The 13,937-nt window shown below is 34.8% G+C and overlaps 1 protein-coding gene across 1 annotated transcript; it reads right to left on the bottom strand.

Annotated features, from left to right (window-relative positions):
* Positions 1-344: 344 nt before the first annotated feature.
* Positions 345-12,549, bottom strand: LOC137408291 (cathepsin L-like). The gene is made up of 7 exons (XM_068094751.1): positions 12,363-12,549; positions 11,110-11,249; positions 10,241-10,429; positions 4,218-4,365; positions 2,092-2,295; positions 1,201-1,306; positions 345-663 (listed from the first exon to the last, which is right to left on the bottom strand). Exons 1-7 carry the CDS (start codon positions 12,520-12,522, stop codon positions 564-566), a joined length of 1,047 nt encoding a protein of 348 aa, XP_067950852.1. The 5' UTR covers positions 12,523-12,549; the 3' UTR covers positions 345-563.
* Between the last annotated feature and the right edge of the window lie 1,388 nt (positions 12,550-13,937).

The raw sequence follows: 13,937 nt of genomic DNA, 5'->3' as shown, positions 1-13,937 counted from the left end.
CAAACAGTAATCTATGTGTTGCTAGCTTACTTTCAATTGGCTGGAAAATGAACTATGGACACCTGCATCAAACAGGTTATTATTGCCTTTTAACATAGTGAAAGATAAGACAACTCTTAATATTGATATTAAATTTGACACTTGATTTTGATATTTTTGCGATAGAAGCATTTTCGTCAGCTGTTACACGACCTTATTTTTAGTGTGAGTTCCAAACATACATTATTAAGCAAAGGTTTTTATAGTTGCAAATGTTTACGGAACACTTACTATCAGCCAACCAGACAAGAGATACTTGAACGGGAAAGGTCAGAATGAAGGTCAACATTCTTAGGCTAGCAATGTGAGAAGAATGTGTACAAGTTGTATATTTATTTAAGCAGCATGAAATACATGCATAAATGTTGATATCCATTTCTAAAGTATATAAAAAGTGTTACAAAAGGGTAAAATATGCGAAAAGTACAAAATGCTTTAAAACTCAGAGTTTCTTAAGGCTAAAAATCGATCAGTTCATCGAGTCATTTTGAATTTGCGGTTAGTAAACTCGTTTCTAGAGTTAACTAAACGAGAGGATATCCAGCTAAGCTTGCAATACCACACTGGTTGCCTTTGTTCCTTGACATCATAATGTAGCCACCCATTCCCCAGCTTGGTCCCCAACTGCAAGAAAATGAAACAAATTTAAAGAGGACAGATAATGAAAGCGATTTTTAAAAGCATATAAAAGGCGTTCATGGGTATTAAAAATCATCTTACAAACAGTGAGAGGTAATGTAGTTACCTGCCACTTGTCATTAGCCTGGCACATTGCCAATGACTAATTTGAGAAAGCTCACTAATAAGAACCGTGAGAGCAAGCATAAAATTACTTTGCGCCCTATCAGAGAGTGGTAGCGTATTTTCACCCACATAGCGACATATATCGCCCAATGAAAGCATCAATCTCATGTAGCTTAATTGGTAAGGTATTTGCCTGGAAAATGGGAGGTTCTGAGATCAAATCTTCTGCGATATGGATTCTTCATCCAATATTTTGATAGCTATAGCTGGACAAACCGAAGCACACACAAACTTTGAGATTTATATATATATAGATAGATGTTAAAAATTTTTATGATTAAAATAACAGGGTTGAAGTTTTGAAACAGAAAACTACTTGAGTTGCTGCTAATGTCTGATGAATAAAACCTGACGGACCTGTTTTTGACCAACCAGTAGTCTTGTCCTTGGTACGTTCCATAGCCAACAACCAAAACACCATGATCAAGATTGTATGAGCTACAACCAGTTTCAGAATAGACTCCTACAATGTAGATTAGATCAACTATAGCATTGAATTAGAGTGTGTGAAGGCAAACTACAGCAACTATTATATCTGATCACAATAAAGACTTGCCAGCAAGTTTAGATGATAAATGTTCGCGCTTTAGAAGAGAAAATAGAGCATAACTCTAACCAGATTTGCTGTTTCAGTTGATGCACAAATGCGAAGAGAAAGAAGCTAGCATGCTTTTTCATTTAGTATGCAGTGATTCAAACTTGATAAAGGTAGTTTGAATAGTGGGTCATAGTTATGCTATCAGAAGGTCTGTTGAATAGTAGCTGTGAGTTGACTAGTTATCAATACAGCTACCATAAGGGTGTTAGCCTCTCATATTCTTGAACATAGTGTGTGGAAGACCAGCTAGTCAGATGACTCCGTGATCAGAATTTTTGTGATTCTCCCAAACCTCTCGTACAAAAAACTGTTTGTCTAGTACATCGAATCATTAATATATGTCATCATTCGCAGGGTCGCTAAAACTTACTCTCGTTGGAGTAGACAATTTTTTGACTTGGGGTCAATGCATCAATTGCAAAGGTTTTGCATGATATGGCCAATTAATATGAGTGCATTAAAATTGTATTTCTGTTTAATATCTGCAAAGACAGCATTCCCAAACATAAACCTACTCAGCAATAACCATCTGCTTTCCTAAGGTGACTGGCTTAAGCAACCTAGGGCCACATGATGCAGATTCGTGTTGTTCACTACGTATAATTTACACCTTGAAGTACCAAAGAGTTGTTTAGGGTATTTAAACTTACCTGAACTATAACTCTGAAATGAGTCATGAGAGGCATCAATTGCCACACTGACTGGACCAATATTGGCGACAGCAGACATGAGGGCAGCTTCATTACCTGAACGGACTTTAACATATCCTGTGGCAGTTGCTCCAACAGATTTAGGGTCAAACTTACAGGTACCCTGTTTACCAGTGTAAGGGTACGAAGCCTCTGTGTCTATCCCTACAAAGGCTTCTATGGTTTTACAACAGACAAAAGTTGGTCATTTTTAAGACGGATCACAGGGCCTACTCATACAGTGGAATACAAGCTTTGTTATGGTGACATTACATAATGATCTCTTAGTAAATGATAGGTGAATGCCCGGAGTTGCTCGAGCCATAAAAAAGGTTTCGCACAGAAAATTTATTTTTAGTCAACATATACAACATTTACCATGCTAACTTTTAAATGAAGGTGTTTGGCTGTTTCTGTGTGTGTCCAGCCAAAGTATAATTCAAACATTTGAAAGCTCAAAGCATAGCTGAAACAGATGGTGGAAAAACATTTCTTTTTATGCTCCACATTAAGTCAAGATTTAAAATAACTTATAAGCAATAACAGGTAATGAAGATTCCATTGGCTGTTTCTTTACCCAATGAATTTGAGTAACTTAACACATATTTTTCTTCCAGTGATTCAAGCATGCTAGTTCAAGTTCTTCTAGTAGTTCAAGTGTTTGTATTTTAAGCAATCTCTAATACTGGACATATGAATAATGACAGACACTTGAATTTATAAATATTCTATATATATACTATATATAGCCTATAGATTCCCAACTCCTTATCGATTCATTTTAAAAGAATTTCCACTAACAAACTAACACCCTATCCACTACTTGTTACTCTCGGCAAAAATATAACTTGAAAACTAAAATTACTCAGCACTTATTATTTTTGCCAACCATTTTTCCATGTAACTCAAACAATATGCTTTGTGTGTTAATTCTTCCTTTAGTCAGTTATCTAGATAGTGGAATCAACACATACCCTTATTACTTATGATGTAATCAACACACACCCTTATTACTTATGATGTAATCAGCACATACCCTCATCACTTATGATGTAATCAACACATACCCTTATTACTTATGATGTAATCAGCACATACCCTCATCACTTATGATGTAATCAACACATACCCTTATTACTTATGATGTATTCAACACATACCCTTATTACTTATGATGCAATCAACACATCCCCTTATTACTTATGATGTAATCAGCACATACCCTCATCACTTATGATGTAATCAACACATACCCTTATTACTTATGATGTATTCAACACATACCCTTATTACTTATGATGCAATCAACACATCCCCTTATTACTTATAGTGTAATCAACACATACCCTTATTACTTATGATGTAATCAACACATACCCTTATTACTTATGATGTAATCAACACATACCCTTATTACTTATGATGTATTCAACAAATACCCTTATTACTTATGATGTAATCAACACATACCCTTATTACTTATGATGCAATCAACACATCCCCTATTACTTATAGTGTAATCAACACATACCCTTATTACTTATGATGTAATCAACACATACCCTTATTACTTATGATGTAATCAACACATACCCTTATTACTTATGATGTATTCAACACATACCCTTATTACTTATGATGCAATCAACACATCCCCTATTACTTATAGTGTAATCAACACATACCCTTATTACTTATGATGTAATCAGCACATACCCTCATCACTTATGATGTAATCAACACATACCCTTATTACTTATGATGTATTCAACACATACCCTTATTACTTATGATGCAATCAACACATCCCCTTATTACTTATGATGTAATCAACACATACCCTTATTACTTATGATGTAATCAACACATACACTTATTACTTATGATGTAATCAACACATACACTTATTACTTATAGTGTAATCAACACATACCCTTATTACTTATGATGTAATCAACACATACCCTTATTACTTATGATGTAATCAACACATACCCTTATTACTTGTGATGTATTCAACAAATACCCTTATTACTTATGATGCAATCAACACATCCCCTATTACTTATAAGGTAATCAACACATACCCTTATTACTTATGATGTAATCAACAGCCAACCCCATGTTGCCTCCATTACACCCATTATTCCTCGTGGAACAGTCCACAAGATTCTGTTCACTGAGTGACACCAATTTCTTTGTCTTGGCATAGTGCTGCCCTTCCAGAGAGCCGGTCTACAGGATTATCATATAATGGTGAAACTCATACTAATAACTTCAAAATGTGGAGTCTTATTGTGTGCCTGTTTTATCTAATCAAAAATATAACATCAAGCAAAAAATAAACATAGTTACAATTATGAATAATTAGAAAAAAATAAATCGAAACCTAATTTCTTTATATATTGAGGCATGATGAGGCCCACATGCACAGTAACACTGCAGCTAGTCAAATACTGAGCCTACAGAAGTTGGTATAACTCAACAATGAAGAAAAAATTCACCATTTCACGAAAATTAGAAAAGTAGACCAATCTCGATTAATCTAAGCTTAATAAGTGGCTCTTGACATTTCTTTTAAAGCTACTAAGTGTTGAAATTTTACATAAGTCTATTGAGAGACTGTCCCATTCCGGTGAAACTCTATACTCAATTGCTTTTTGACCGGAAGCAGTACAAAATATTGGTAATGCTAGACTGGTTTTCAAAAATCTAGGATTATAGTGAGAATCCTTTTTTACTGTATAATCATTTTCATAAAATTCTGGATGTACTGTCAAGATAATAATAGTATTGAAAAGGGAATATACGTGTATCAGTCATATTTGAGGACTCAGCTGTACTGTTTAAATAGTAAAACCATGGACATCTAATTACAACATGACTATATATTTAATGATAATCTTGTACTACACATAATGCAGTATATAGCAATAAAATATAAACATAACCTAGTCAGTGTGCTGTAAACATATAACTAGAGGGATAGTTAAAAATCTTGAAGGTGATTATTAGAACAGACTTCTAGATGATGCAGGAGCAAGACAAGACATCACATAGTCACACATGTATGGTCTGAGTAAATACAAGTGGTTATATAGTGATGAAGATATACATGTAGAAGACTAACTAGCTTCTAATGAAAATAAACAGCTGAAAATAGAAGTTTTTAATTGAGTAGCTGTGGGAAATTGCGATGAACTAAGATATCAACACTTAACAGGCAGCAATGCAGGCTGTATTCCTTGGGGCGGCTGGGCGGCTGAGCTGCCTCAACATTTTAGTGATTTAAAGCGGCGAAGTACTAAAAATTGCAGTCTAAGCTCATTCACTCGGAACTCCCAAGTTGGAAATTTCAACAACTAATTTACTAGCAACTAGCATTCTATAATGTCTCCGTGGTAATCTCACCAAATGAGTGATCTTGTGGACTGTTAAGACTTGGAAACTGAACTTTATTGCTTATAGTGGGGGTGTAAAGAAGACCCCCAAACTTGCATTTTCCTTATCATTTAAAACTTGTGCCATCGCAAACTAGCTTCAGAAAGACCTTCCAGGTGTTCATAACTAGTCGCCTAACATTTGCAGCCCAAACCTGCAACCAGGGAATACAGGCCTGCAGCAATTGAGTACCTAAGTGGATCAAAAATCAATGACCATGACAAAAAGCGTCAGCCATTACTAGCTTTAAAATGGATGTAAAATCATTTTTGAAATAAAGACTGCCTACCCTAATAAGACGGCGTGTGAAGTGCATTATCATAGTGTCAATGTACGTCATTAAACTAACTAGCTACGCTATAGTATTAGTACTTGAGTTCAGGAGTTCTAACTTTCTGCCAGATGGTCTGGTGAGTTAATGTATTAAAGGTTGGTTCATTCAGTGTTGCAAATCTCGGCGCTTATTTCTTGGCTATTATTCGTCGGATATATGCACCGCAAAACCAAAGAGATCATCGATGCAACGCGGATACTTTGGGAAAGATTTAAGCTGTCAAACTTTCCCGATAATTAGCTGAACATCCATGGCAGTCTGTGCATTGCGTACCGCATCGACGATGATGATTGGTTGTCATGGATTGCTCAATCCATATTTTATTTTGTGACAGTCGCTTCAGGACTAGTATTTTACCATTTCTCTGTCGCATTGTATAATGAAAATGCTATGCCACGACATTTTGCTGATGTAAACCCGGTTGGGTTTGTGATAGTGTGGACTTTTTTATCACAGTCTATCACCGGAGTATTGTGTGATTAACACTGACATACTGTGATATAGTGTGAACCTTCACTGTCTATTGTGTAAAACTATGCACATACTAGCTGATACTTGGGTACATGTGGTTAAAATGAAATAAAAATGAAATTCATTTTTGGTACAGTAAAATATTTCACAAGTTGGCTGACCCGCGGAACAAGCTTGTTAAAATTTCAAGTGATCAATCAAATTGAAAGTAACAGAAAGCAGCCAAAAGCCAATAACAATTTATTGCCTAGTTTACACACAGCTTTAAGCAGATGAATGTAATGTTTATTCCATAAAATTATTTTTATTATAACAGAAATTAACACAGGAGGTCAACTAAGAGAAAGAACATATAAAAGTGTAGTATAATAGTTGTAATCCAGCAGAACAAATCAGGGCTTCTAGGTAGTACTTGTGCTAAAATAGCCAGCTTTACAGTTCTGAAACGGTTGGAGAATGTTGATATTAGTATATTAGGATTGTGTCTACACTTGTTGCTTGAATACTTATGCTAAGACTACTTCCTGTAATTTATCATTGGGCTTGTATAATGCGACAATGACCTGTTGCGTGAACTAAATGCTGATTGGTCCATTATTAATTGCCCACTCGCTGATTGGCCCATTATTAATTGCGCATTCACTGATTGGCCCATTATTAATTGCGCACTCGCTGATTGGCTCATTATCAATTGTCTATTGTCTGATTAGTCTAGCATTAACTGCTCAGTCCCTATTATCAATAAATATGACCAAATAGAAAACATAAAATAAATTGAAATACTTTCACCACCATGTTTGGCTATCAACTATGCTTTTACTGCCCACAACAGTTGAAGAAAATTGCGGACCGTAAAGAATGGTACAATAACAATTAAGTCTTTTTTCATGTAAAATTAAAATTTTTTTTAATTGCACTTGCTGATATCTCCATACAGCTTGCTGTCATTATTGATACGTTCATTTTTCAATCATTTTTACCCATTATTTAGGGTATGCCCAGCAGGGTAGTCTTTCTTCCCCGGGCACCCGCCGTATTCGATCATCTCTCTGTATGTGCGGTTTATGTAACCATTCCTACTCCGGCATATTGAATTGGCCAACAAGCCAGTATTACCTACATAACATTTCCTATGTTTCCAAACAGGGGTAGCCTAGTGAAACGCTGCTATATAAAGCTGCAATGTCATCATGGTAACAGCAGTTTCACTTTCATTCTGTCGTCCTTTGGCGTCGCTGTTTGGAAGCGAAACACCCATGCCATGCACCATATTTGTGCCATGAAGGTAGCCTTAAGGACCAGTGGCGTCGAATAGTTCACAACGGCCTGCTTGCTCTTGCTTGGTCTTACTTTCCTGTAGCTTCATATGCAGAAATTTTTGTTGAAGAAATGGCCTAATCTATTTGTTTTGTCCTTGACCTCTTAAAGATGAACTTACACAAAGTTTTTGTAGATTTTATCAGAAAGTCTCGGTATTTTACTATCATTTGCAATTGTTTGTGATGGTTGAGGGATCTGACTGCCAAAATGATTTAAAATTAAAATCGATAAAATTTGATTTTGATTACAACGTTCAGATTAATCGAAAGAGCAATAATGACATCTATAGTTGCAATTATTAACGAAACTGCAACTTCTACACAATAGCCGATATCAACTACCGTAATGATAACAACTAGTGATGACATTTTGCTTGTGTTTTTCTGCAGAGCGTTTTAATCTCGATTTAGTTGTATCGATTTTAATCTTGAAACATTCTGACCATTAGAACATCTCAAACATCAAAACAATCACAAATTATAAAAGATACCGATTCTTTCTAATAAAATCTACAATAAAACTGTGCAAGTTCATCTTAATAAATATAACCTTAATATAAGGCATCACACAACTATCGCTCTACTATTATATGTAGCCCTATATCATTTTATGGAAATATGATCTGATTCTCAGCCTAGAGTAGCGCTTCCACAATGATGCATCCTTGCATCTCTAGGCTATCGCTGTATAAAAACTTAGTAAGTAGAAACTGCTCACACTTCCTTCAAGAGCTAATCTATTTTACTTTGTTTATATTAAATTACTATTAATTGGAGCCCATCCTCAGTTTACTGGAATCGTCTCATCTATAAAGAATGTTGCAAGCATAAAGTGTGTGTAGCTTCCTTGTACGGTTTCATAGCAATATAGGTCAGTAAATCAAACACTGCCTCATCCTTTGTCAAACTCACGCAATTTAGTTGGTCCAGAGGCTAATTTCTTCTTGATCAGCTTGTCACTCACTTTCGTTTTGCTGATGCAATCTGCTGGTGATGATGTTATGACTGTTTTATTTTTATCTCACTACGCAAACTGATGCCATGAATTTAGCAGGTTTTACAATTAACTCATCAGAAATGTGGGCTGATAGCTCAATTTTGTTAATGTTTTGCTTTTGCTCTTTCGACCTATTTTATGGTAAACAGATTAGCACATCCAGATAGGACTTTTGTTTGGCATGTAAAGTTGTGAAGTTCAGTTGTAGAACTACCAGACATTGTCTTTTTATAATAAAGCTGAAGTTACTTTTTCAATTTGCTTGTAATATCCTCTCAACTAATCATAGTATAGTTTTATTTGCAATATCAGTTTTAGTCAAAACTATAACTAACTAGACACATACCTAGCAGGATTGGTGTAAGTTTGAGAGAGATTTCTAACTAGTGAGTGTGTTTATACAAGAAAATAAATATAGTTTTATCTGCATTACCAGTATATCTAGAACTAGCATAATACACCTGTGGTTCATATAGGCTACAATATGCCAAGCACGACTTCAGATATGTGTTGGTTGATCCAGTAACTTCATGAATAAAACAAGAAACTTGTTGCATCAATATGGACTCCATTTCTTGCAACTAAACTGGTTTCGCATTGTCACTAAGTTCTACCATACCAAGTAATATCTATAAGCAAGGGATAAGTACAACAAGGTATGATTTTGTTCAGTTCTTGCTAACAACATAATGCTCATAGATTTGTTGCTTTTTAGTCAAAGCTATAACCAACTACACAGAGGTCTAGCAGGATGGTGTAAGTCTGAGAGATATTTTAAACTAGTGGGTGTATTTATACAAGATGTGAGAGATGCTTATATTAAAGCTTACTTCAACGTTATATCTTGCAACAAGTAAGTATATTCAACCCGTCTTGGGAGTAACAAGAGTTAAAGCATTCACATCAGATGTTTACAGTTTGATTTTTCATGATGATTATTTTATTTAAATCCAAGTGTTTGTTTGTTGGTCTGTCGTATGTCCAGTTATAGCGATAAAATATGCTCACTTGCTAGTGTTAGGACCAAAAAACCGCTTCATACTGGAATTTAACTAAGAAACACCAGTTTTACAAACAGGCGTGCTAATCACTACACTATGCGGCCATACTGCCATAGTACAGAATAATTGTGGATATAGTTATTACACTTGCCAATCTTTAATAGAAGCACAGGACTGCCCGTGTACTAGAAGAAAAATACATGCCCAGACTTCCCCAAAATCCTATAAACATGTGTATATATAGAAAAGACTTAATTAAACTTATAATGAACACAGAAATAAATGAACACCTTCATTTAAAATTTAGAATGGCAAATGCTGTATATGCTGATTAAAAATAAATTAGTAATTTACAAAACGTTTTTATTACCCGTGCAACGCCAAGCATTCAGTAGTATTTCTATAAAAATGCTGGATATGTCAACTTACTGTATTAAATGTTTACTTACTGGTTCTTACTAGATGCTGTATGATAGCACTTGCTCTACATGTCAAACCATTCTCATTACACAAGTTCAGAGAGTTGAGTCTAAGATAGTTTACTTACTGTACTGAAGGCCCAGCAAGAACCGCAATGTCCCTGATTTTTGACCCCTGTGACGTATCCCTTGGATCTCCAATCAACTGTCACCGGAAGAGAGCTAACAGCTGCCGGAGGGAGATAAGTGGAAGCAGAACTTGTGTGGTTTTTTGGCATCCTATAGCCATTCAAATTCATTCTTACTTCAAAAATATCCTAAAAGAACACATCACTAGTAGTTAATCACATGACCAATGGCTCCTGGTGCATCAAGGCTAACAGCACTTACTATTTTATACTTACCACAAAATATGTAACTGATTTGGATCATGACTGGTTTATGATGACCAAAACTTTGAACATATTATGGTTGACATGGTCTGCAACAGCATCTAGCCTTCTATTCTTGTTTACAGGAATCAGGTGATTTACTGTACACATCTATGATGTTAGTTGACAAAATCCACTAAGCTGCCTATTTGGAATATTAGTTTGACAAGTGATACCATAAGTTTGACTACCTCTGATACAATACTACATAATAACTTGTTAGTTCTCTTTGTTTATCATTTGTTAACATGAGAGAAAACTTCTATCTTAATTTTGCTTTGAATAAAACCTAAGTACAATGGTTTATAATTGATTTATGATATATTCACTGAACTAATACCATAATCTATTAAAAAAGGTCTTTACTGAGCACTTTGTACATGTTTTCCCAACTACATGTTAGCAAAAAAGACAAAGATGGACTTTTCAAGATAAACTTGCTAAAATTGACATTACAACAGAAATAACTTTTACTAAATAATGGTTTAAAGGTTTTTCACACTGAATCTTTAATATATTATGTTTTAGTTCGATAGAATTAATAAATATGTTACAAAATACTGTACCATATCAGAGTACTGGTTTAGTCCCATTGAGTAAGTATGGAGTCCTTTCTCGTGTTCTGCGTTGTGATGCACAATCTTTTCAAAGTTCTTGGAAAACTTTTGAAAGCGAGACTGTTCTTCATCCTCACTGTATGACTTGCCTGTAGGTTGGATATGATAAGCAAGTCAGTATGAGATAATATGTATGAATAGGACTATATACATAAGACTTAACATATAGGTCTTTATATATAGGCCTGTAAATGTGTATATATATAAAGATGCGTTTATTTTGACAAAAACGACCATATTACACCTGTAAACACTGTTAAACTGCCTCACAGGCTGGTGAAAGGCACCGATTTTCATTAATACGTTAGTGACTACCGAGGCCAATGGTTTTTTAGCATTTCTTATATAAATCGCCCTTTATAATAGTGTCTTCAGCGGTTGACTATTGACGAATGGAGTTAGGTATTCAAGGCTATTTCTATAGATTCTTATAGAGCGCTGTTTAATCACAACTGTAGGTTTATGTTTCTATTGAATTTCATTGTCCTACAGATGAATATAGAAAATGAAATTCGAGCAATACAAACACTAAAACACTTTGACTAGTACTGAAACATCTATCTGCATAGCGACCATTGCTAGGCCAGTCAATACAGTTATGTATACAGTTGTATGTTCTTTATATACATTGTATATTTGTAAATATTTTAAATATAATATATTAAACTTATTTATTATTTATTTTTCTCACATGACAAAGCTTTAATATTGTACTGCACTAAATTAGATATACTAGGTATATTAGAAATTTAAACGATTTAAATATATTTAATTTTAATAATTTATTACCTAATTTATTAATAATTTTACCTGACACATGTAAACACTGTTAAACAGCTTTCCAGGCAGGTGAAGAGGGCTGAGTTTTATTAATGCATTAGTGACTACACAGGACAATGTTTTCTTTGGGATGCCTTATATACATCTCCATTTATAATAATGCTTTCAGTGGTTGACTATCAACTCATGGCGTTAGGGATTTAAGGCTATTTTTACATATCCTGTTAGAGCTGTTTAATCACAACTGCAGACTTATATTTCTATTGAGTTTCACTATCCTACATATGAAATTAGAAAATGAAACTCGAAAGATGTAAACACAAAACACCTTGACTAGTACTGAAACATCTACCTAAATAGAAGACATTGCTAGGCCAGTCAATACATATACTTTTCCTATGTTCAAATGTTGATAAACTCACCATACTGTCTTTTGAACAATTCCCACTGAGTAAGCACATTGTTTGGAGAAAGTTTACCGGCAGAGCTGGAGTCAAGTGAAGGTTGCAGTTCATACCATTTTATAGCAGGGCTGGCTTGTACTGCTAGGATTGTTAGTAGCAGGAAAACTAGGCACTGCATAGTTTTTCCTTGAGGTCTGATTGGCTACTGACTGTAAAAAAACATACCATACATATGGGGTAATATTAATACAGCATGTTTTATTTAATGCTATGGAAAATAAAACAACATAATATAGTTTGTTATATCCTAATCTAATCATTAGACAAAAAAATGAAAATAACCTAACAGTTTGTAAAATATTATAAATCTAATGTTTTATTGTTGAACGAATATGTTTGACATAACAGGAGTGCACCTACATGAAGCTCTAACTCTACCCTAGGTATCTATTTACAGTTTATCCTGTTTGACAATGCCGAAATGAAGAAAATCGATATTCATTTATGAGAATGTTGTATACTAGGTGAAACATTTAGTAAAATTAAAATGAGTATGGAAGAGTTTTGCTAATATTTTATTAGTACTAACTATTTTATTAGTACTAACATTATGTCTGTAAGTACCATGTACTGTGCTGATGTAACTGATAATTATTCTCTCCCACTCCCTATAATCCTGACTTTTCTTAGCAGGTTGCAACATTGGTCTGCTATAATTGCCTTCTGTTAGGTGTTTTTATTGAGATAGCATCTGTAGCTAGCTGGCCGTTGGCTAACAGACAAGCTCCTCCACCCTTTGTCAGGGTTTGTTTTTAGTCCCGCAGGTCTGCTAACCACCCTCTTCATCTACGCTGGAGCGCAGATGGTGGAGCCCGATGAGTCCCCGATGGCCGACTTGACACAAAAGTAATTGCAGTTTGATGCCCTCCCTAACACCAGAAAAGGTCCAATGTCCAACGGTTCCTAACACTAATAGCCCTTATGTGACTGAAACTATTGGCCTAATGATCATAAGCTAGCATACTAACCACTGGACCATGGCTCCTCTTTGATTAAGTGAATCAGGGAACCTTTGAACTAACATCACAATTCATAGTATAAGGTCTCACGTTACAAATCTCTATAATGCACCAATTAGTGTACAAATCAAAACTACCACAAACCCTGAACTGTATCAAAAGAGTTTCGAAACTATGATGATAGTAAACGTATTACATGCAGTTAACATGTACAATTGTTATAAAGTCATGGGTTTGTGTCTTTGCTATTTTGAATCTTTTTTTTAACTGAAGCTATAATTGCTAAAATAAACTGAGCTCATTGTATCTAGCAAGCCGATCAACTAGTACATGTATGATGCAAGGCACAGAAATAGCAAGCATCAAGCAAAAACCACAAGGCATTGAGTGCAACTAAGTCACATCATGAAAACAAAATAACAGCGTCAGCTAGCATATTATTAGACTCCAATATACAAGTTAGCAATTCTCAAAAAGCAAGCAGAACTAAAGCAGTCAGCTGTCAGAGCTCAAGAGACCTACCTTAGCGAAAGTTCAATCAATACTGAAGTTCCTTGTTGGTAAACTAGCCTAT

This window comes from Watersipora subatra, chromosome 11, assembly GCF_963576615.1.
Source record: "Watersipora subatra chromosome 11, tzWatSuba1.1, whole genome shotgun sequence".
NCBI classification, from domain to species: domain Eukaryota; kingdom Metazoa; phylum Bryozoa; class Gymnolaemata; order Cheilostomatida; family Watersiporidae; genus Watersipora; species Watersipora subatra.
This window is presented reverse-complemented; position numbering and strand designations above follow the sequence as displayed.

Coding starts and splice junctions, on each gene's coding strand:
- LOC137408291 (XM_068094751.1), bottom strand. CDS start 12,522: ATGCAGTGCCTAGTTTTCCTGCTACTAACAATCCTAGCAGTACAAGCC. Junction 4,366..10,240: donor CTTGCTGGGCCTTCAGTACA/GTAAGTAAACTA, acceptor ATAATCCTGTAG/ACCGGCTCTCTGGAAGGGCA. Junction 2,296..4,217: donor TTACATCATAAGTAATAAGG/GTATGTGTTGAT, acceptor AAGCCTTTGTAG/GGATAGACACAGAGGCTTCG.